The sequence below is a fragment of the Pangasianodon hypophthalmus genome, chromosome 25 (genome assembly GCF_027358585.1).
Source record: "Pangasianodon hypophthalmus isolate fPanHyp1 chromosome 25, fPanHyp1.pri, whole genome shotgun sequence".
Classification (NCBI taxonomy): Eukaryota; Metazoa; Chordata; class Actinopteri; order Siluriformes; family Pangasiidae; genus Pangasianodon; species Pangasianodon hypophthalmus.
In genome coordinates, this window is record NC_069734.1 from 2,601,314 (window position 1) to 2,626,112 (window position 24,799).

Genomic DNA, 24,799 nt, shown 5'->3' on the forward strand with positions numbered 1-24,799 from the left:
AAGAAAGAAAGAAAGAAAGAATAATGTATACATCAACAAACTAGCAAAAATTTGTAACTAGATTTTTTTAGATTTTTAATATCTCAAGTTAAACTCAAAGAATCAAAGGTTATCTCTCGTCCATTTCTGCTTGTCTGTTCTTCATGAAATATTCATGAATTATTGGCACCGACAAAACCATTTGTCCATTGTGTGAAATGCTTTTTGGTTTTCACATGTGAGGAATTTCTGAATACTAAGAGCAACTGGAAAAGAAAATTATTCTTGGATCACAAATTTTGCTTTAATTCTAAAAATTACTTAGGAGTGTCAAAAACGTTCTGGATGATTTTTTACCAGAAGTAATTGTTTTCGCTGGTTATTTGAGTGGAAAATTTGAATGATATTTATTTTCTGCACTTGCTCGTTGGAAGGAAGGAGTTACCTGCATATACAGTGCAGCTGATGTTTTCAAACAGTGTTAGACTTTTTCTTATCACTGCAGTGATATACTTACTAGCCAGAGGCTTGATATGAATGATGACAGATGAATGTCAGATGAAAGATAATAAAGAAGTGAAAAACGAATATTTTGAAGAAATGTTTTAATTACGTTTTTGAGTACAATCTACGTATAAGAGCCAAGGAAAAAAAAAACCCACAAAAGTAGATACTTTGTCTTACGCAACTTAGCAGCAGTGGTTTCTGAAAGCGCACAATCTCTCCAATGGCACATTAACTCCAAATTCCTCTCGCTGTAAAAACACGACACATTCAGTATTTGTTCTGATAGCTCTCTCTGCATTGGCACGTTATCTGACCAGGATTAAAACAGCAAGGGATTTTACCACTTTAAATTAGTACAGGAATAATTAAACTGACAAAACTGAAAAAAAAAAAAAAAAGTGACCAGTAAGCATTAGTGGGCCTCTGGATCCTCCTACAACCTGTCCAACGTTTTAATTTAGTCTAAATAATTAAAGTTAACCATCAGATCACCAAGATGTGGCTAAAATAACAACCCCAGATTAAACAGGAAATAGAAATGAACGATGTTCCTCTCACAGTTTAAAGTCCCTTATTGCTCAACCTTTCACACCTTTTTACTTCCAAAAACACTCCTGGTGGAATAAAATCAAATCCCAGAGGTATACGATATACAGAAGGGTGACAAATGAAAGGAAAAAACAACGTGAAGTATCCACCAGAACAGCTTCAATGCTCCGTGGCATCAATTCTACAAGTCACTGGATCTGTACTGGAGCAATGAACAGCGTTCTTCCGAAAGATTTTCCCCTGGTGTGTTGAGAGAGCGCTGTCTAACACGTCATTCCGAAATGTTCTACAGGGTTGAGACGTGGTGAGTGTGAAGGCCATAGCATACGATATTACATCATTTTAATCCTCATAAAACCATTCAGTGAGCCCTCGTGCACTGTGGATGGGGGGCGGAGTCATCTAGGAAGAGACCACCCCCACCAGGAGAGGACTGTTTCATCAAACAAGAACTTTGTATTGATTTGCAGTGACGCTTCAGTCTAAGGGAACAAGTGGAGCCAGATCATGGTGAAAAAATAAATACACCCCCTTGATCATAACAGGGCCAGCGTTTTTCCTTTAATTCGTCACCCGTTTGTATGTATGGCGTTACTTAAGTCCATAAAATCTTTCACCTTTCCACTTTTTCACAACTCTTCTCACAAGCAGCTTGTGTCAGAACAAATACCTTAATAAAATAATGCAGTGTGTGTGCGTGTGTGTGTGTGTGTGCGCGCTCAGGTCTATAATCTCACTCCTTCTTCCTCCGAGGTATTTATCCATTTCTAACTGCTGCCTACAGAAAACTAACACTGACCACATCCTCAAATCACAACATCTCACCACCACATGCTGATCAGACACAAGTATGGATATAAATATAATGACACATTCTTCCAGAAACCAGCACACACATCCCTGAGATCTCTGCTCCCCAAAAGAGAGCCTTACGCACCGCAATTACGGCCACGAGTGACCACGTTTAACCGTTTTGCACAAAACTTCAGTCCTGAAACATCACTTCGGGCACAGTTGATACACTTTATCCATCTTTACGTTATAATCTGGATTTCAATCCTCAAACTCGTAAAGACTTACAGGGAATAAAGACGTGTAGTGAGAACGAGCACTCCACTGGTTCTAATTTGTAAAGCAGATTTTCAAAAATGTGCGTATTTTAGTTCATCCCACATTCAGGTTCATGTTTGGGAAATGTGCACAAGACTGTGCTTTTTAATCCCGAGCCAAAAACTGCAGAAACGCTAATCACGCCCACCTGAAACTATAACCACTCCCACATGCTTCTGTAGAAACTCTGATCCCGCCCTCATGCATCTGTAAACCATCTAACCACACTCAGACGTCCCTGCAAAAACTGGGACTCAGCGCCCAGATGCTCTTAAAGAAACTCTAACCAGACACAGACGTCCCTGCGGAAACAGACCACACCCACATTTATCTGTACAAACCGTGACCACACCCAATATGCACCTGTAGAAACACTGACCACGCCTACATGCCCCAGGAGAAACACTGCCCACCTCCATATGCTCGTACAAAAAAAACGTGACCACACCCATATGCACCTGTAGAAACATTGACCACGCCTACATGGCCCGGGAGAAACAATGCCCACCTCCATATGCTCGTACAAAAACACCGACCAGACCCCAAGCTCTTACAGATACTATGACCACACAGCCATGTCCCTGCACAATCTGTCACCACGCCCACATGCTCCTGCAGAAACAATGACCACACCCACGTGTCCTTGTAGAAAATGTGACCATACCGATATGCCCCTACAGAAACACTGACCACGCCCCCAAATATACCTGCACCAACTGAACACACCTACATGCTCCTGGAGGAACTCAGAAACTGCTGAACTCTGAAACTGTAGAACATCCACACGCTCCAACAGGTACCGTAACCCACACACTTGCCTCCACATTCTGTAACCACACCTCGCATGTTCCTGCAGAAACGCTTAGTACACTCCCACACAATCCTACAGAAATTTTGACCACACTCACCTACCTGTTTGACCACATACCACATGCTCCTGCAGAAACTGTGACCACGCCCACATCCCCCCCAAAGATCCTCTGGCCACGTCTGCACACATTCCTGACTCCTCATGTCTGCACCTACAGTTATTTCTGTTTTGCAAAATATAAAGAGATTCAGTCTACAGTGTTATGTATATAATAAAAATGATGTCATGATTGAAGTATTCTGTGTTGAATGGTCATTGTTAAACTTTTCCACACACTCTGTGATCAAGATTTCTGTTAAAGTTGTAAAAAGTTTAAAAGAGGATGAAGAAGGCCCTCTAGTGCATGAACAGAACATCGTCCTCGTCTTCGTCACTGCTCGTTTGTCCGCTTTGCATCCCGTTTCGCTTTACACTTTTATCTCTAACTGCTGAGTGTGTGTTAAGGTCAGTGTGTGGATCAGTGCGAGTGTTTGCGCAGGGATCAGTGTGTGTCGGTGAATTCATATCGTCCTCATTCTGGCTGCTGGATGACGTCAGAGACTCAGGCGTGGACAGAGGAGAGAGTCCCAGTATGGAGTAGCGCGTCACTGGCGTGGCTCCCAGTTCTGCCGCGAGTCCCTGGACGACCCTCCTGGACACACGTGATTGAAACGGTAGACGTGAGGGTCGACATGGAGCTCCACATGATCTGCGCTCATCTCTGGGCCTAAGATCTGATGCTCGATTACGATCCTCGTCATCATTCTCGTCGTCTTCGTCCTCCAGCGTGTCTGAGGTGGAGCGTGGCAGGGCTGGTGATGTGGGTGATGACGCCGGCAACCCGCTTTCGGCTAAGCACAGCGCCTCGGCGTGAGCCTGCAGGTCCACCCACTCGCCGCTCTGCCCCTCCACAGCACAGTGGCTGTTATTCCCAGTCCGAGAGCTGACGTGTGTGTGACCAGAAGGCAGAGGGTGTGTCTGTGAGGGAGTGTGTGTGCGCCCAGGCGGTGTAAGGAGGAGGATATGACCACGCAGCCGACTCCCACGCTGGAACAGACGACTCCAAAGGCGACCCAGTCTGCGGCGCGATGCCATTCGGCGGGAAGAATGACGCCTCATCTGTCTCCGCATGGCTGAGCGGAGACTGTGCAGGACAGACGCCTGAGCCGGAAAGAGAAAGCAAAGTGTGCATGCAAACATGTGCAGAGCAAATCATAGTCACAGAAGCATGATAAAGCGAATCGATACAGATAAACACAATAGATTTAAGTGCAGACATGTATTTTTTTTTTTTTTTTTAAACACAAGACATATCGTAACCCTACGTTCACACTAAAAAGCGCAAATCGTATCACTTGTAGTTTTTCCTCTGGTGGGTGTGTAGCGATCACCACTGTTGTCACTTGTGGGCATGGCCTTTTTTTATCCTGACAAGAAACAATAGTATCTAAAATGTATAGCCTACAGCCCACTATACAATTTATACACCACTTGTGTTTAAAATGCATTTAAGTTTGATTTGCATGTTACATGCTCGGCTTCATACTAGCTTCATTGTCATATTAGCAAAGCATGATGAGGCACCAATGATCTTTATTTTTCTTCCTAAAGTCTCTATGCACATTTATTGAGAAGTCATATATGACATGATAAGATGAAACCATGGCAATAAGATTTTTATGCATTTTTCTACATTAATTTCATGTAGGTACTAAATCTGGGAGTGGGAAACCCAAGAAATGTCAGACCACACATGGAATCATTTGAGCTGATCATTTGGTTTTTTCGCATTACAGCGTCATATCTAATTTGCTTAGAACTGAGAAAATCTCACAGCTTATTGCGCTTATTATCTCTTTGCCACCGTTGTTGAAATCACAGCTCCATGTCATGAATGCTGGCTGTTGCTTTGTTGAACGCAGCATGTAATAGTCTCATGAGTATGAATGTAGGGTTAGAGTTCTCAGTTTGAAAGACTATGCGATAAAATCCAGGTGAAGTTCTGTTCTACTTCTGCCAGTTCTGAGTCTCCAAACCGCATGGCATTTATTCAGGATGTAGTAACACGGTGAGCTGGAGGAGTGTGAAACTCCGGGTGCTCTAAAAACAGCATGGCTGGAGGACACTAATAAGCACCAGCTGTAGCACACGAGGCCTTGTTATCACTGCGCCATGAAAAAGAAAACATCAAACAAGCCTGGGCATGTGAAAGCGTCTCAGCGAGAACTTCCACGTGAAGTCCATGTGAAGCACTGTAGAGCGCTAATTATGCCAAGAGAAATCTTCTCACTGCTCTCACTCAGAAACTGTTGTACGCTGACATGAGCACTACTACGCACGGCTGAACCGTTCCTTTTCATAAATTCGGTTTGTATTAACGCTGAGCTCTGAGCGCCGTCCTGTCACACTCCTGACACACACACTTATGAGTCCTGACTTTGTGAAAATGTGTTTTTGTGTCTAAGAGTCACTCAGAGAAAAATAAGGGCGTGTCCACTGAGCAGACCTGTCAATCAATCGGCGATACATCTTCCATTCCCATAGAGACAGTCTCTGCCTCCTCGTCTCGCATGCAGATCAGTCAGTAAGGAGAGAAATTTCACTCCTGCAGAGTTTGGAGGTAATAAAACCGTCTGGCACTGACTGCGTGCAGAAAGCTCGGACGGCTGCAGGCTAAATAAGACAGCACGGCTGTTCTATTACACCGTTACTGTGACCTTCACCACGTTCTCTCTCTCACTTAAGTCAGCCGTGGTTTTCGTTTATGCTAGTATGCTAGTATATTAACACAAAAGCAAACCAGAATGTTGTCTTTAATAAAGTCAAGATGCTAAAATAGTAGCACCATAACGTCAATATCTGAAAATATTCATGATATTTTTAAAGAATATTCGAATCACACACACTACACCAGCAAAACAATTCCACTTTTAGAAACATCTAACAAGATTCACTGAATCTGTAAAACAAAATATTAATGTATATTAAGCCACTTAATCCTCTGCGGTTTTACTGACTGAGAACTTACTGATCTGACCACGCTCGCTGTGATTTTTTAACATTTTTTTTTAAGAAGTTTCAATTCATAAACCTTAAAAAATATACCTACAAGCAGCAATCACCAAGGGGTCCAAGCACTAGTACACACATAAACCCTAGTTTCAAAAAAAAAAAAAAAAAAAACTTCCAGTTTTGCAAATAATAATAAGTCAAAAATACAGTATGATACGGTACATTAAGGAATCATTTTACAAACATTAATGAATTAACTGTACATTTATGAATCACTACAAATTATTTAAATATTTTAATAAGATAAAAGACCCAAGATCTATGAACAGTTAAAAAATTAGGTTTTAATCTGACATTTAAAAACCTTGAGAGCTACGTATAAAGCATTCCTAACATCCTCTACTCCAGAGTTTAGAGGTAATACAAATAATCTTTGACTGGCTGATTAAGTTCTTTTATTTTCCTCCTTGTAAGTAATTAATCTATATAATTAATGGTAACATTCATACATTAACAAAATTTCATAACAATCCATCAGTCACAATGCAAAATGATTGGCTAGTGAATATAGATTTGCTGTAGTCAGTCATGTTTGCTGAGTGCCTCGACTCTTATATTAGTAAATACTAATAAATATTAATTATAATTATATTAGCATTAACAAATGGTTGATTAAAGGTATAATGTTCTAATATTGTGAACACATTAGAAGTATGATATAATCTATTCTTATTTTGGTTTTATTTATAAGGATATAGATATACACTCACCATCCACTTTAATAGGAACACCTGTACACCTGCTCATGTATGCAGTTATCCAATCAGCCAATCATGTGGCAGCAGCACAATGCATAAAATCATGCAGTTGAAGGTTTGATGTTTTGTGCATGCTGAGATGCTTTTCTGCTCACCACGGTTGTAAAGAGTGATTATATGAGCTACTATATCCTTCCTGGCAGCTCGAACCAATCTGGCCATTTTCCTCTGATTTCTCTCAATGAGGCTTTTCCACCCACAGAACTGTCACTCACTCAGTGTTTTTTGTTTTCGCATCATTCTGTGTAACTCTAGAGACTGTTGTGTGTGAAAATCCCAGGAGATCAGCAGTTTCTGAAATACTCAAACCAGCCCATCTGGTACCAACAACCATGCTACAGTTAAAGTCACAGAGATCACACTTTTCTTCATTCTGATGTCTGATGTGAACATTAACTGAAGCTCTTGGCCTGTATCTGCATGATTTTATACACTGTGCTGCTGCCACACGATTGGCTGATTAGATAACTGCATAAATGAGCAGATGTACAGGTGTTCCTATTAAAGTGGATGGCGAGTGTACATCAAACATTTTGATGTCAATTATTATGTGTGGAAAAAACAAAAATATAACAAATTGCTGTCTTTTATTGTAATATTTAATTTGTATGCTGCTCTATTTTATTTCATTTTATTTTAGTTTAATGTAGTTTAGCTTAGTTTAATTACAACTTAAGTAGGGACTACTACTGTGCCTGCATGTTTTGCTGGATTTTGGGTGAGAGTGTGTGTGTGTGTGTGTGTGTGTGTGTGTGTGTGTGTGTGTGTGTGTGTGTGAACATGTACATGCGTGTAGCTGTGTAAGATTTATTTACCTGAGCAGGATTATAAGCAGGAAAATCCTCCACAGGTGGGATTAGACCCTGAGCAATCAGTTGACCATATGAGGGCGGAGCTTCTCTCTGAACAAACTCCGCCTCCAGCTGAGTCATCTGAGTTTCAAACGCTCTGTGGAGATACACAGAAAGATATTTTATATAAAAATGAGTCAATGAACTGCTACAGCCTCTAAAATCATCATACGAACCCCTGAGCCTGACGTTCTGCTCCAGTCCAAACGGCCCACTTTAAAAAGTCTTACTAAAAGCAGAGAAAAATATTTTTCCATAAGGAAACTTTATGTGCTTATATTTACAACTCTTACCTAAATTACAGAGCTCATTTTTAGGTTATTTGAATCTGACAGTAACAAATAAAAGAAGTGATATTAAAAATGCTCGGTCTTTAGAAATAATGCTGTGTTCAAATGAAGTCATGTGTCATCATGTTCATGAGAGGTTTCCAGGACTCAGTCTTGTGTCATTCTTCAGAATTTAATTTTTTTTATTGCTTTCACAGGTTTTTTAGTTCACAATGAGACCTGTTGTTGATTCTCATGACTGGTTAATAATTCTTAGTTTTGGCTGCAGTTTTACTACTTTTAAGTCTTTTAGTAGTAATTCGCCAACAGAGAAATGTTGATCTTCCAAATAGTTTTGTCTCATTTCTTCGATCATTCTGCCCTCACATCTGCCCTCATATAAACATCTATATAACAGCTACATGCTAGCTAGCTAAGTGGTTAGCCTCAGTCATTTGCTAGTTTATGCTGTGTTGCTTAGCAACAGTGCTCTCATGATATTAAGCAATTGAATGGAGAGTGCATTGTGTGTTCGTCTTTCTATTTCCATATGGAACAAAAGACTTTATATCAATGTGCATATACAGTGAATTCTCTCTCTCTCTCTCTCTCTCTCTCTCTCTCTCCCTTTGTTTCTCACTCTCTTTGTCCTCTTTCTCACTCTCTCACAGTCTTTTTCTGTCTCTGTTTCTCATTCTTTCTCTCTGTTTCTCACTGTTTCTCTTTCTGTCTCTCTCTCTCTCTCTCTCTCTCTCTCTTTCCTCTCTATTTCAGATCAATAGTGTAAGTCCTGACTTAGAGCAGTGATGCTGCATCATCTGAACAGCTGCAGCACTTATTGACTAAAGCTTACTTTCATTTGTCATCACTGTGGATGCTAGGAGGTGTGTGTGTGTGTGTGTGTGTGTGTGTGTGTGTGCGCGTGTGTGTGTGGGTGGGTGAGAGTGTACATGCTCTCTACTGACACAAATTGAATCAGCAGAAAAAAAGGATGATGAAAGAGGAGAGGTGATAAGAACAGATGGTAAGAAGAGAGAAGAGTGATGTAATGATATAAAGAGAGCGAGTGTGTGTGTGTGTGAGAGAGAGAGAGAGAGAGAGAGAGAGAGAATCTGCACATTGTGTCCAAGTTAAATGTTGGAAATTGCAACTACAGAATATTTTATTATATAATTAATAAAACAAGTGAAATAATCTGTTTCTAGTATTTGAGGAATTACCTGGTCTGTCACATGACTAGTGTCTAAGTGTCTATCATCTAGAAATGAAAAACAGACAGATGTGTCACTGAAACTGAATGCCCTGGGCTGTTACTAAATATTATTTAATACCACACCGTTGTTGAATTCTCGATTCTGACTGGTCATAAGTCACTGATTAATTTTCTATATCAGCAGCTTAGACAGTATCTCTGGCTGCAGATAGCAGGTTTATAATAATGCACTAGAGAGAGAGGTTATTTATAGCCGCTATAACATAAGTGATAACAGGAGCTAATTTTTTTCTGGACGTTCCAGAATATTAAATTACCAAGAAATGAATAAAAAGTAAGTAGTGTCATTCTTTAATAAATAAAAAATTGCATTCGTTGGCAAATTGAAGTGCTATAAGAGGAATAAAACAGTTCATGATGTGCTGTTATCGAAAACTAATCAACTTCAGGGTGGTAAGAGGAACTCGCTTCGTCACGCTATGATGACACCAAGTGTTTGGTTTACATTTTTCATCTATAAAGACATTGAGTTGTTGGTTTCCATAGAAACGACACATTTATCTGAATATTATCCTAATGTCTACGCTATTATGTGCGTAAGATTCATAAATGGAAACCCGACTACAGAGAGACGGAGCTGAACAGATGGCGCCTCACCGGTACTCCCTCGTTCTGAGCGAGTAAAGTTTGAAAGCACAGCCGAGGGCGATGACGAGCAGCAAGCCGCACGCCAGGCTGCCAATCAGCGCCGCCGTGATCACTTTGCGTGGCACTGCAGCCTGGCACTCACGCTCGTCGCTGCCGTCAGCGCAGTCCTCCTGCCCGTCACAGCGCCACGTCTCCAGGATGCACAGGTTAGTCGCGCAGTGGAACGTTCCCGGCTGGCAGGAGAAGCAGTTCTTCTCATCCGAGCCGTCTGGACACTGTTTCTGATTATCACAGCGCTCGTGAGGCGAGTAACACACACCTCCAGCCCCCTGGCACGGGTACTGACCCGGGGCACACAGCGCACACCCCTCCTCATCTCGGCCACTCGGGCAATGCCAGTAACCATCACAGCGCTGATGCTGAGAGTAACAGCCCTCATCTGGACCGCACGGGATCTCACCCGGAAAACAGTAACCTTTCACCTGAAGGACAGAGAGGGAAGGGTCAAAGTTCAATAACAGGTTATGTCCTCTTTTGTTTTCTGTATGTCAAACTAATACTCAAAAATCACCATGATTAAAATGATCTAAAATAAGACTTGGCAAGACTAGCATCACAGCAGCAAGCCCTGTTCCGATATGAACATTTCTGGCTGATAAAGATAGCAAGGTGTTTCTGTTTAGGGGTGTGCGATATATCAAAAATATCAGATCACAATGCATGAGGGCATTTTTACAATACACAGTGTGTATCATGATATATACTGTAGGTTTGGTAACCAACTGTCAGAGGAACAGCAGTGTTGCAAAAAAACCCTATGAAAAAATTTTAGGTCTTTAATTCCTACAAAAATAAATGACCTTTGTCTATAATTGTTTATATTAATTAACCCCACCACCAGCACCCTCTAAGGAGAACCGTGAATTCTTTGTTAAAAGTAGGATTTATTTCTTTATTTCTAAATGGCTCTTTATTCACTTTTCCTATTTTTAAATTTATTTCACACACTCCGTTATCGCTGCAGTTAAAGAGGAAGCTGGCTCTGGTTCTCACCTGGTAGGAGGCGTTGAAGCCGTGCCCCTGGCTGTGTGGTTTGGCGTGGTACAGGACGCTCATCTGCCCCTGCGAGGACTCCAGCACTGCTGAACGCTGGTTGTTGTGGTGTGTGAGACTCTGCAGCAGACGCTCAGCTTGCTGCCCCAGGCCGTCATACACACGCACCGAGTCGCCCGCTCCCAACTGCAGGTCCAACCGCAGCAGCAGAGGCTTCGGGTCCTGCACACAGTGTGTGCGTGTGTGTGTGTGTGTGTGTGTGTGTGTGTGTGTGTTGTCAGGAATTTGTGTCAGAATGTCAGGATTTGACCAGTAAAAGAATACTGAAAGAGGTGAATGTTACACTATTTACAGACAGCTCTAAATACAATAGTAAATAATGATATAAAAAAACCATAAGTTAATTATGTTCAAGTGTACTTGTAAGTAAAATTTACTCCCACATTTGGTTTTAATATTGATTATAATACAACTTTAAGACTGTTGTCTTTTTCCACCCATATTTATTCCACACATTTCCCCAATAATAAATGTATAATTAGAAGAATATTTAAAAAAATATTTTTTGAACATAAAGTATATAGAAGCGGTACATACATAGTTTTGTGCCCTGAATTTCCACAATTTATTAAAAACTTATAATTCCAAAAAAGAATATAAAATCTACATACATAAACTATTGTATGAATATTGTATGAACAGACATTTTTAAAGTAAAGTGTATATTTTGAGGTGTATATTTTAAATGACCTGGGTGTCCAGGAACCAGGTGCAGTAGAGGTCTGTGCCAGTGCTGCGGTTTGGCCGGAAGAAATCGGGCGAGGCGAACATGCCGTAGAAGTTGGCCAGCCGTTTTCCGCACACCATGTCAGGACACTGAGCCTCGTCAGAGCCGTCGGGGCAGTCGTGCACGCCGTTACAGCGCAGCGCTGAGGGCAGGCAGTGGGTCGACTGGGCGAGGCTGCACTCCAGTGTACCCGGGGCGCACAGGCTGGCCCGCGCGGGCGTGGGAGGCCCAATGCAGTTCCTCTCATCCGTGTTGTCTCCGCATTCATCCAGACCGTTACAGCGCCAGGAGCGCGGCACGCACTTCCCATTACCACATAGATACTCATCACTCTCACAGCTGCTCTCTCCCAGACGACCTGCACAGACAGAGAGAGAGAGAGAGAGAGAGAGAGAGAGAGAGAGAGAGAGACAGAGAGAGAGAGAGAGAGAGCGCAAGAGAGAGACAGGCAGGCAGACAGAGTGACAGGGAGAGAGAGAGACAGCAAGAGAGAGAGAGAGAGAGAGAGAGAGAGACAGGCAGGCAGACAGAGTGACGGAGAGAGAGAGACAGAGCCAGCCAGGCAGACAGACAGACAGGAGAGAGAGAGAGAGAGAGAGAGCGAGAGCGAGAGAGAGGCAGAGATACACAGACAGACAGAGAGAGACGGGGAGAGTGACGGGGAGAGAGACAGACAAAGAGTGATGGAGAGAGAGTGAGTGAGAGAGAGAGAGAGAGAGAGAGAGAGAGAGACAGACAGACAGAGAGTGCGTGTGAGGGAGAGAGAGAGAGAGAAATTAAGAAAACACAATTTTAATCACAGAAGAATTTAATCATTCTCCTAATGACACAGTCACAAAAAAACAACTAAACACCCATACACACCCACTGAAGAAACTGCATCTTAATGCTAAAGTAATGACCAAAAAAACGACAAACACCTTCATAGAAAACCACAGGGTCTAACAAGATGAAATGAATTTATCAAAAATTAATTTCATATTAAATCTGTCTGAGTAACCGGCAGCAGGAATCTCTGTCTTACACACAGAGTACTCAAAACTCGAACCAAGAAACACACAACTGGTTCTGCTTTATCTGTAAACCACAAAATAAAGCTGAATTCAGCAGCACTTTATTTCTACACTACAGAAATAACCTGGTAAATTCCTGCTAAATACCCGCTTACAAATGCGTGGTACAAGTACAAACTCGCGGGTTTATACTGCAGCATGTGGAGCTACAGTGCAGTAATTACTGACTGTTTATTGCTCTTACTATTACAGACATACACAGAAATAATTTAACGAACATGATGAAAGCTATAAAAACGCTGTCTGCTGCAATAAAGTGTAATGACACCAAAAGGAATAACTCCAGAGTAAACCCACCGACTGTCAAAGAGATTCATTTGCATGCTGAATTCCTTTAACAAGGTGACTCGTATCAACAAATTAGATCAGTTACTTACCCTGACCGTATTTCACAGGTTTACAATGAACTTTGTCATATACATTTGTATGCAAAAGTTTGGGCGCCCCTGGCCAAATGATATTTTTTAATGATTTCTGAAGTGAACAAAAGAAGAAGTAAACACAACGTCTGCAGCAAACTATTTACAAGACGTAGTATTTTCCTGCAAACGTTAATGCACAGTACCTTTGTATTTGGTGGTAGAATAAGATCTTAAACATAGGAAAAAATAAAATAGTAATTGTGGCATGTGCAAAAGATTGGACACTCTTCCGGGTGTAAAATCTCAGGAATTTGACTCAGAAAATTAACTCAGTACGCCTTAAGTGACTCATTAGGACTCAGGTCAAGAATTGTCATTAGGAACAACAATTCCAGCATAATAAATTCTCAGACTCTTCAAACCTTGTAGTACTCAACAACCATGGGCTCCTCTAAGCAGCTGACTGAGGATCTGAAAATAAATTTAATTGATGTTTACAAAGCAGGAGAAGGCTACGAAAAGATATGAAAGCACGTCTAGCTCACAATTTCCACTGTCCAAAATATCACTAAGATATGGCAGTTAAGGGGAACTAAGTAAGTCAAGACAACATCTGGAACATCTGGACTAAGAACAATTTTCTGAGCAGAAAGGCAAAGCACAATCCGTATATGACACTAAGCACCTGCAGGAAGGTTTAGCACACACAGGAGTCGTGCTGCATGGAAGAGTCATCAGAAGGAAACTTCACCGGCCACCTCACTACAATTGTGAATGTCTCATGTTTGCAAAACATCAAACAATATCTAGAAAAAGTGTAATAAATGTAATCTGGCCAACATTCGCATACATTTACATTTATGGCATTTGGCAGACGCCCTTATCCAGAGCGACTTACAATTATCTCCATTTACACACAACTGTAACTCACTGAGTAGAATAAGATGAAAGAAAGTTTGCTGGCTAACTACTGAACTAAAGTAGATTCTGGCAGAAATCATTCCAACATGTTTATGTTTAAATGTAATATTAACAGTTAATCAGCATTATGGAAGGAATATTACGTAATATTACGTAGAAAGAATGTGTTCGGAAACATACAGATTTTCAATATAAAAGTATTGTTTTAAAAAGTGTTTTTGTGTTATGGATGTGATGTCTTGGAATCAGTCCTTCTCTGACTTGAGAAATCACAGGATTGGGGTGAATTCTGGTGCTAAAACAAGTGGAATAGGATTTAAGAATAAAATTAGAATGAATGAAGGAACATACAGACATATATTGCTAAATTAAAAGTCTTCATTTTTTACAGGGTAAGTTTTTATTTATCATGGAGTTGTCGTGTTTATTTTAGACAAACTCATCAGGTTTCACGTTTGATATTTCTAGTATCTTCTCAGTAATTTTTTTCTTCTACATCAGCCATAAGATCCACAATCTTAGAAGGAAAATATTAAATCTAAAACCTTCAAGTTTATGGGTTGACCCTGGAGAACCCTACAAGAGTGTTTCCCTAAAACAAGCAACCTTTAATTAGCCAGAGGAACCCCTGAGGAATCTGCTGTGAACATATTTTGATTGTTTTAATTCCACTCCCATGAGCTCCTACAGTACATTTACTCACTGCGTATATAGGAGAGCCGGAAGCCTTGCGCCTGTCCCGAGCTGTTGGCCTGCGAGTGAAAGTGGAGCCACACCGCACCTCTGGAGGAGATGAATGGAGGAGGCAGAGTCGAGCCGCATACGCGATACTCGTCTTTCCACGTGGGGCCGAGCAGCAGCCAGTCTCCCCGACATCCCCCCGACTCCTCCACGTCAAAACTGTGGAAGCTGAACCACAACACAGAGCAGGAGATTAAAGATGGCTTTATACAGCAAAAGCAGGACCTAACATTACAAAGTTGAACCTGAAGGATCTTAAAGACGTGTGAGACAGTTCTAGCGTGAAAAACTAGCTCCCGCTAGCATAAAATTAGCAACATAAATTAACGAATTGAGTAAGATAAAGTAAATCTTTCCTATATGCTATAAAGATTCACTAAACACCTTCTATCAAATCCATTATTGTGTAACTATACGTTTAAAAGTATTGACACCCTGCATAAAAATAAGTAGAAATTCGCTCATTTATCTTCAGTAAGCACTTTATTGTTGGATCCAGACTTTATCCGGGAGCACTGAGTATGACGCGGGAGAATACACCCTGAATGGGATGCCAGGACACCGCACACACACATTCACACACTCATTTACACCCACGGGCAATTTAGAGTCACCAATTCACCTTTTGGGAGGTGGGAGAAAACCGGAGAACCCAGAGAAGACCGACACAGACGCAGGGAGAACATGTGAAACTCCACACAGACAGTAACCTGAGCTCAGGGTCGAACCTGGGACTGGAGCTGTAAAGTGGTAATATTTCATAATCATTTAGGGCTTAGCAATGTGACAATATTATAACAATATTGTGATAAATTATGTCACAATACACTTTTTTGAGATATTGTGGGCATCTCTATGTTTTTAGAATTTTATTTATTTATTTGCTTATTTGTTTATTTATTTATAAAATAATTGCAATTTTTTGATGCAGCTGATTTGATGTTAAAAGATTCTATTGTTTTGAATGTCGTAAAAATATTATCAAACATTTTTTAAAAATATTTTTAATAAAATTTTCAAAGAAAATAGATATTAAACAAAAATATTTCAAGCGAATTTTTTAAAGGTTTATTTTTAAATGAACCTGTTCTTGCTGGCAGTCTGTTACCCAACCTACAGATCACGATGTACATCATGCATCATAGAAATGTCTTTAAATAATGTGATGTGATGCGTTTTGTCAAATCGCCCTACCCTACTATAATTTTTGCTCATTCTATTGAAGGGTGCCAATAATTTCAGATCTGATTAATTAAAATCTTTTTAAAAAGTTATAATTGTTAACCAGAACGATAATTGTACTGAAAGTGCTTGGTGATGAAGTTTGATGTTTATTATTATTCTTGGAAATTTTAATAATTATTAAAGGGGTAACGCAGCAGATCACATGACTATGAGTCTATGAGTAGTGTCACTCACGTTACTAAATGATAATAATCAAGGAATTTATTATAATGCGTTCTAGCATAAGCACTGAGTTTGAGTGCAAGATGCCAAGAGAGAGAGAGAGAGAGAGAGAGAGAGAGAGAGAGTATAATAAATGTGTCTGTAGTGCAGTAAAAGCCAGTAATCCTATCAAATGGCTCAGAGAAATGCTGAGCACATACACGCAGGAGTTCTGCTCACTCTCAGATAAAATCACTGTTCAGCAGTAGAGCGTTTAACAGCCTATAAATCCACACTTTACACCGTTTGGAAGGGTTACACTAAACAAGAAAAAAAAAAACCTTCCTGAAAGCAATCCACAAATGTCACCAAGTGTCACTGGAGCTTCAAATAGAATCATGTTGTGGTCAAATGAGAAATTTTTCTCATTTCCCTGGGTACAGTAAGGGTGTGACGCAATGCCACTCTCTGTATCTGTATCAGTTTAGTGCTCCAAATATCCGTATCTGTATCTGCACCTGGATCTAAACCGTCCCCAACGCCCCTTTTACAATTTCAGACTGCTGCTCCACACCTCATACCTGAAGAACTCTTGCACTACAGTGTAACAAACCATCTGCAAATCGACATTTGACTTTTTGCACTTGACTACAGTAGCTGCTATTTCTTTTTTATAGAGTTTATATAATCCGTACAGTACTTTTCTTGTAGTGCAAGAAAATGTAAAGTAAGAAAAGTGCATGATAAGAATATAATGCGACTGGCTGTTCCATGTGCAATATAGTGCAATATAATTTTTATGACAATAAAGTCTTGAATCTGGAGACTTGAACACTACCTCTACCACTACAGCCTTGGAAAAATGAGAAAACACTGGGAAAAACTCATCTGCAGAAACATCAGCAGTGTCAGCATGGTGTGTGAATTCTGGCTCTTACAGTTCCTCAGCCTCAGCTACATCACTCCAGTGCATAATTGATCTCAAATAAAGATGTGTGTGGAACTGTGTTTTTTTTTTTAATCCTGTATGTGCAGTTATTATTTTTGTTTGTACCTACCTGCGATACTTCTTAACAAAAAGATTTTTTGGTTCTATTTGTGAAAACATAAACATAGCACAGCACCGCACACTGAAGTTAATGAATGCGGTCTTTCTTTGTCCTGTGAGCTTCATATCTAACTGCACGCTCATGCACACATGAAAGAAAAAGCCTCCCTGAATCTTCCAATTTATTTCACTTTTATCTAACCAATACCTTTATTTAACCATTTTAAAGGTTGTCATTAGCCATGGCTAAGAAGGCAGCGCAAGTCTCCAGAGGAGGCGCTACCAAATATTAATTGTAGGAATTCTGGAAATAGTGTTTTGCTGTAAGAAAAAATACTGTGTATACAGCAAATTATTACTAATTATATGTGTTATTCATTTGTATTTAATAATTTTTGCTCATTTGTATGAAGAGTGCCAACGAGTTTGCTGGCGTTGGCTGTAAAGAATAGCGAATGTGTAACCAGAAAATGTGTGTTACCTTATAGTGATGACCTCACCGCGGTTCCCCTGGATGTTCCAGGAGCAATTGACTCCAGCAGGATAGTTTAGAGGCCAGGATGGACTGTATATCACTCCTCTTCTCTCTGTGTGCAGCTCCACCTTCCCACCACAGGCAGCTGATACACACAAGAAGAAAGTACACAACACAGTTTAAAGGCTATTACTGAAGTTTACATGCTAGAAGAAGGCTCATCTGTGTGGCATTACAGTGACAATAACACACACGCATACACACAGCAGTAAATTCATACACTCAAAATTTTTTTGGACTTTGGAAAATTATTTCCAATTAATGTCAAAGCCTCGTTTTTGCTGTTCTTTTTTTATCTACTGCTTATCTAATTCATATTTACATTTACACATTTGGCAAACGATTTTATCCAGAACTTATAAAGAGCGCAAACAGCTGAAGGTGCAAAAATACAAAGTACTTACAAAAACTCTGAAATGATTCAGACTTGCACTTTTTGTCCATGTAGTACACAGTTATAAAAGGGATTTATTTATAATCGCACTATTCGGTGTCACCCAGACGAGGATGAGTTCCCTTTTGAGTCTGGTTCCTCTCAAGGTTTCTTCCTCATATCATCTCAGGGAGATTTTCCCTCACCACCATCACCTCTGGCTTTCTCATTAGGGATAAATTCATACACTAAAAATTTATATCTTCTTATATACATTCTGTAAAGCTGCTTTATGACAATGTCCATTGTTAAAAGCGCTTTACATATAAAACACTTCCTACACCTAAGTGAAGCTGTAGCAATGGCCTGTAATTTGTGGATTTATAAAGTAAACAATTTAAAACTTGGGAATATGAAAGAAAATAGTGAAAAACTTAGAGAGAAAAAAGACTAAAGCCTGTATTTTCATTGACTAAACTTGTCAATCTGCTTTTTTTTAGGCTAAAACTAACAATAACCAAATGAATAAAATATCAATAAAATACTATGTATTTGTATTTTTTAAAAAATGAATATTAATCCAGATTATCTGACAAATTAAACACCAGGACCCAGAGCTTTAGTGACAAAAAACAGAGCTTCTTATCTCAGCATGTTTCTCTTTTTCTACTCTTTAAATTATTCCTCTCTCTTCTCTTAAAACATTTGATATTATTTGCCAAAACAGTGTACAGCTATCCGCAATGCTAGACTGTACTGCACAAATGATACGTTTTATCTCCCATGCAGCTTGACCTGTACTGGATTGTGCAAGTCGTTACAGCAGAAGAGCGAATTAAGGAAGGAAGGTAACACCACTACCTCAGTGTGATACTGACTGTAAAGATGAACAGACGCAGATGAAAGCGTGACTTGGCTCGGACACCAGTGCGTCAGCGTGCAAGAGCACAAGCACAGCCACAGAGGAGGACAGCGGGGATTGTGGGTTTGTTTCAATTCAAGCCTTAACCAAAATTTAAGCAAAAAATAATCTAAACATTCTGCAAAAGAAATTTAAAAATCTACTTCAGAAGAGGGAGCAACAAGATGAGGTCATTACAAGACATTCAGCCAAGTACACACAGTCACAAAGACTCTGAAATACACACTCGCTTTATCATGAACTTGTTCTAAACACTAATGTTTCCATCATCCTTTATCAGTTCTTCTCTTTACTGATACACCCGCACCTCTACTCACTTCAGCCATTAAAAAAATACACAACAAATGATATCTTGGCAACTGAAACATCCTGAATACATGTAAACGTGTCTAATATTATTAAAAGATCATTATAAAATGTTTAAATATTTCTAGATATTAATGTTTCAGTGCTTTGTAACAGTCAGATACAAAGCTGTGACTTCAAGTTTTCTGACATCTTCAGGACAGAGGAGTTTATGTTTTGCGGTTTTTCGGTAACACGACAAGCTGCGTTTGAACCGTGTTTCATGGATGTTCCACAACATTAAATGTAACTATAAACAGATAAAAAGCATGACGTATCGTTCTATAATAATAACAATTCTAACTTTAGGTCGTTAAAGGAAAATAAGGTGATAACAGCAATTCTGCTTCATCACACCAGCTTATCGTTTATTATTTTATGATAACAGCATGACACCGAATGATATATTCTTTACATATTTAATAAATATTAAAGTAGAAAACATTTTTATATAAGAAATAAATGCGTTAAAGATTGCAAAATATAGCAAAATTGTCTACTAAAGGAATACCACAATTTCAGATAATAACATTAGTCCAAATTAGAAAATGTTTAGAAATAAGCTAATTATTTTATAATTATTTTTATAATATGCTCATATTGAGTAAGATTAAATGCATTATATTCACTTGTGCGTGTGTATTTTTTTTTTTTTTTTTTGTTAAATTTTTGCAGTGTCTCTTTTTAGGCATGTTTTATTAAGCAGAAATTTACCATTATTTACCATATTATTTACTATATTTTCAGAGAGAAAGCAAACGACAGAGACAGAACATTGCTATCTCAGAGCCAGTCGGACTGCTGGACATTTCCTGTGTGGGCTGATTCGGAGTGTTAGCGATGACCAAATCAATTACAGCAACTAGCAAAGTGCACAGTGATGCACAAACCAGCCATTAGAACAAAGTTCTCATCAGCAACACTAGAGCAGCCTTTAATCATTACATTACATTATACAATAAACAGAAGTTGATTATTTTCCTATAACAGCATGTCCTGATGTGTTTTACCCCTCATATACCACAGCAATGAATGACATCATACTTTTTATCCATTTATAGCTACATTTAATGTTGCAGAAACAATGTTAGTTCCTGTTCTCACTTTCATTACAGCAGCTATAAACAGTCGTTCCCTCACCAGCCTCTTTTTTCTATCTCGAAGTTAATAAGAAACGCAGCTTGTCATGTTACTGTGAACCCGCAAAGCGTAAACTCTTCTGTCCTGAAGATGTCAGAAAACTTACTGTTCCAAAGTGCTGACAATGGAGACTCCTTCCATAAATCTTAAATAAACTTCCCTGTGAAAACTTCCCTATGAATGAGCTGTTACTATAGAAACGTTAACGTTGATTTCACTTCTGACCAATCGAGAATTCTACAGCATTGTTGTGTAAGCAGATTTGAGCTAGCGTTAACTGTGGAAGGAAGTGAATCTTTACTTTTCTGTATAAAATGTAATTAATAGTAAGTAATTCTTACTTTTAAAGAACGTCTAGTGGAAAATAAAAAGGCTGAAATACAGTCAGAAACAGATTTGCAGCTATGAATGCTTACATTTTTGAGCCTGCATGTCTAGACTTGGAGAAATCCACTCTGTTTTGTGTGTGTGTGTGTGTGTGTGTGTGTGTGTGTGTGTGTGTGTGTGTGTGTGTGTGTGTATAAAGGGTCTATTGTGTTTGAGACTCTGGTGAGACAGAATGAACACAGTGTCTCAGGTGTGCCAGTGCCATTTTTTAAAGACAGACCTGTAGGCTCCATCTGCATGCTTTTCGAAACATGTCTGATGGAACATGATCGCTTCCTACAGGACTTTAGGGATCATTAAAGCGACCACATCGCACATCGCTGCCTCCGACAGTCCCTAGTGTGTGTTCGTTTGGGTGCCTCACTGACCTCAGCGTCTCATGTAACCCGTGGAACAGCAGTGAGGAATTCTAGGTTCGGTTTCCTCCTTGTCACAACTGATCACTGTCACTACAGACTAAAGTATAAAAGGAATAAAACACCTTGGGATTCGCTGTTATAGACGAATAATCATAAAAATTATGAGTTACTGTTATCACACCGAACATCAAGACAAGTTCCTGTTCTGACCTACGTTATAGCAGCGATATCTTTTTTCCTCTCTCTTGAAGCTAAGACGAATAAACGCAGCTTGTCGCGTAACTAAGAAACCTAAAAGCGTAAACTCTTCTTTCCTGAAGCGGTCCAAAAAAATTTACAGCTTTATCTCTGACTGTTACAAAGCACTGACACTGGAGACTCCTTCCATAAATTTAAAATCAATAGCTCCTTCCAGAAAACCTCATCAGAGCAATGTTTAGACGTTTTTCGTTGTTAAATAACAATCCTTTTTTAATATGTTTATATGAGGTACATGTACGATAGAAAAGATAACGTATTAGAACGAGTGCATGAATATAAAGCTGTGATTTGCCTTGCAGCCAACACGTCCTCATACTAACCTTAACCTGTAGCTAACGTAACTCTCTTAGCTATTGTTAGCTCGTGTTAGCCGTAGTTCCCTAATTTCATATAATGTAAATAATTATGAATAACAGCATATCTTTTTAGTCGAACTATGTGTAATTTATCTTGCTAACGCACTAATCAGCTATAATTTATCTAACTAATTAAGTTTTAAATAAAATAAATATTTTTTAGCATCAAATCACTTTTTTGTCCAACAAGGGGCTTCTTCCACCCATCATGGGGCTTCATCAGAGGACCAGACCTTCACCCAGCAGAGCAGTTTGCAGATTTTGATGCCATTTGATGATATCATGCCATTTTGTACTGCACCTACACACACCTATACAGGGATCAAGGAGACATTTGGGATTTGATCAGTGGCCCAGGTCACAGGTTCTAACCCTGGTCCTGGAAAACCTCCCGTCCTGCACATTTTAGCTCTTTCCCTTTGTCCTAACACACCTGAATCAATGAATCAGCTAATTAACAGCCCTCACAGCTCCAGGGTCCTCGGTTCGATCCTGAGTTACTGTCTGCGTAGAGCTTCACATGTTCTCCTTCTGGGTTCTCTGGTTTCCTCCAACCTCCCAAAAACATGCCAGTAGGTGGACTGGCTAAAATAAAGTGCCCCTAAGTGTGAATGTGTGTGTGCATGATAGGGATGAGAGATATGACAAAAATATCATATTACAAATCTCCAAGGCACCTCTACAATATCCAGTACGAAATGTATCATGAGATATAAGTTTTCTCACAAACTGCCAGCAATACAGCAGTGTTGACATTTATTTTATTTTTATATTTACACAAATCATCATTTTATTTGTAAAAAATAATCAACACTGGAAAAGGGGGAAAAAAACCTGTAAAAAAAAAAATTTAACGTTTAAAGTGTGTTGTGACAGAATTTATCACAATATTGATATTAGATCATCCTATCGCCCAGGCCTGGTGCATGGTACCCTGTGATGTGTGTATGCCCGATGCAGATCCACCACCACCCTGACCAGAATGAAGCGCTTACTGAAAGTGTGTGAGCAAATGAACAGCCTTTCATGAGCCTTTCATGAGTGCAGGACATGGGGTTCTGCAGGAACAGGGTTGGAAACCTCTGGCATAGATCCATTTTAAACTCCTGTTCACACCACGCTGAGATGATGTGAGATTACGCTGAGTGACTATCAAAATCCAACTACAGGCACCCAGAAGATGTTTCCTCTCCTGTTTGCTTCCTCATCCATTTTTAAAGAAGTGTCACCTCTGGTGTGCTCACTAGACATGAAGACCTGGATCTGGATCCGGACCTGGATCCGGATGTGTGTAAAATCTGGTTTATTGTGCCACTGAAAGAAACCGGATTGGATTTAAAGCTACTCACCCAAACAAAGCCATGCCCAGCGCAGGAATAACAAGCCCTTCATTAAGAAAAGCTTCATCCCTCCGACCTTCAGCATCATGTGGGAAGCGCAGGTGACTCCTTGGATCACATTGCAGATGTTTCCTTCCACATCTGGCGCTGTGTTTGTCAATTGGATTAGAAAAGCCAGATCTGTTTATTTGACACCTCCATTCGCGAGAGGACTCAAGGACACAAAGTAAGAGCAGCTGTAACACTGAGTCGGAGAAAAAAAGTCCATGTTTATTCCAGACTTCACTTCACCTGGGAATGAAATGATCATCTCCTCTTTTTCTTCTTGTTCACCTTCATCTGCGTTTTTGTTGCCCATCAGCGCGAGCGCAGCAGCGTTCCACTGATGCAAGCCATTGCTCTCAGTCTCTCCTGTCTCTCTGCACTAATTGTGAACTAAGACCAGGACATTTTCAGACAAATAAAGACTCCAGTGCATGAAGGAAAGAAGCTGATACTCTGCAGTGATTACTGCATGAAAGGAAAGGAAAGGAAAGGAAAGCGCAGACAAAAAGCCCTGACCAGTCAGTCCCTGGCTGCTTGCAGAGCTGCATGTCTGAGCTCTGCTTTCTCTCTCAGCTCTTCTGCAGTTGAACAAAAACGCTCAGCTGTGTCACCTGCATGAAACGCTTCATTGTTTCCCGATTCGTTCCTGAAAACACGGTCAGGCTGTTTGCACGGTTTTCCATCCCGTTTAAAGAAGCCTCTCCGACTGGAGCTCGGTTCAGGAGTGAAAGGGCGCCCCCTGAAGGCTGGAGGGATTTCTCCCACAACAACACACACAGCAACACACACCAACACAAGTATCTACACTCATCAGCCAGAACATTAAAACCACTCACAGGTGACGTGAATAACACTGATTACCTCGTTACAGTGGCACCTGCCAAGGGGTGGGATATATTAGGCAGCAAGTGAACAGTCAGTTCTCGAAGTTGATGTGTTGGAAGCAGGAAAAATGGGCAAGCATGAGAATCTGAGCGACTTTGACAAAGGCCAAATTGTGTCTACATGACTGGGTCAGAGCATCTCCAAAACAGCAGGTCTTGTGGTGTGTTCCCGGTGTGCAGTGGTTAGTAGCTACAAAAAGTGGTCCAAGGAAGGACAACCTGTGAACCGGCGACAGGGTCATGGGCTCCCAAGGCTCATTAATGCGTGTGAGGAGCGAAGGCGAGCCCGTCTGGTCCGATCCCACAGAAGAGCTACTGTAACACAAACTGCTGATAAAGTTTATGCTGGCTCTGATAGAAAGGTGTCAGAACACACAGCGCATCTCAGCTTAGAAAGTTGCTCTGCTAGCTCTGATAGAAAGGTGTGAGAACACACAGCGCATCTCAGCTTAGAAAGTTGCTCTGCTAGCTCTGATAGAAAGGTGTGAGAACACACAGTGCATCTCAGCTTGCTGCGTATGAAACTGCGTAGACACAGACAGCTATAAACAGTCATTCCCTCACCAGCCTCTCGTTTTTCTCTTTCATGGAGTTAAAAAAACCCACATCTTGTCATGTTACTGTGAAAATCCTGTAATGTAGTTACAGCTTTACCTCTGACTGCTACGAAGCCCT

At 40.2% G+C, this 24,799-nt stretch overlaps 1 protein-coding gene across 1 annotated transcript; it reads right to left on the minus strand.

Annotated features, from left to right (window-relative positions):
- Window positions 1-90: 90 nt before the first annotated feature.
- lrp3 (low density lipoprotein receptor-related protein 3) lies at window positions 91-23,951 on the minus strand. Its single transcript, XM_026937423.3, has 8 exons — window positions 23,205-23,951; window positions 17,659-17,797; window positions 14,706-14,911; window positions 11,610-12,004; window positions 10,860-11,081; window positions 9,816-10,288; window positions 7,641-7,773; window positions 91-4,156 (listed from the first exon to the last, which is right to left on the minus strand). The coding sequence occupies exons 1-8, from the start codon at window positions 23,281-23,283 to the stop codon at window positions 3,353-3,355; spliced, it is 2,451 nt and encodes an 816-aa protein (XP_026793224.3). The 5' UTR covers window positions 23,284-23,951; the 3' UTR covers window positions 91-3,352.
- Between the last annotated feature and the right edge of the window lie 848 nt (window positions 23,952-24,799).

Coding starts and splice junctions, on each gene's coding strand:
- lrp3 (XM_026937423.3), bottom strand. CDS start 23,283: ATGATGCTGAAGGTCGGAGGGATGAAGCTTTTCTTAATGAAGGGCTTG. Junction 17,798..23,204: donor CTGGGCATGGCTTTGTTTGG/GTGAGTAGCTTT, acceptor TGTGTGTATCAG/CTGCCTGTGGTGGGAAGGTG. Junction 12,005..14,705: donor CCGGCTCTCCTATATACGCA/GTGAGTAAATGT, acceptor CTGTCTGTGCAG/GTCGTCTGGGAGAGAGCAGC.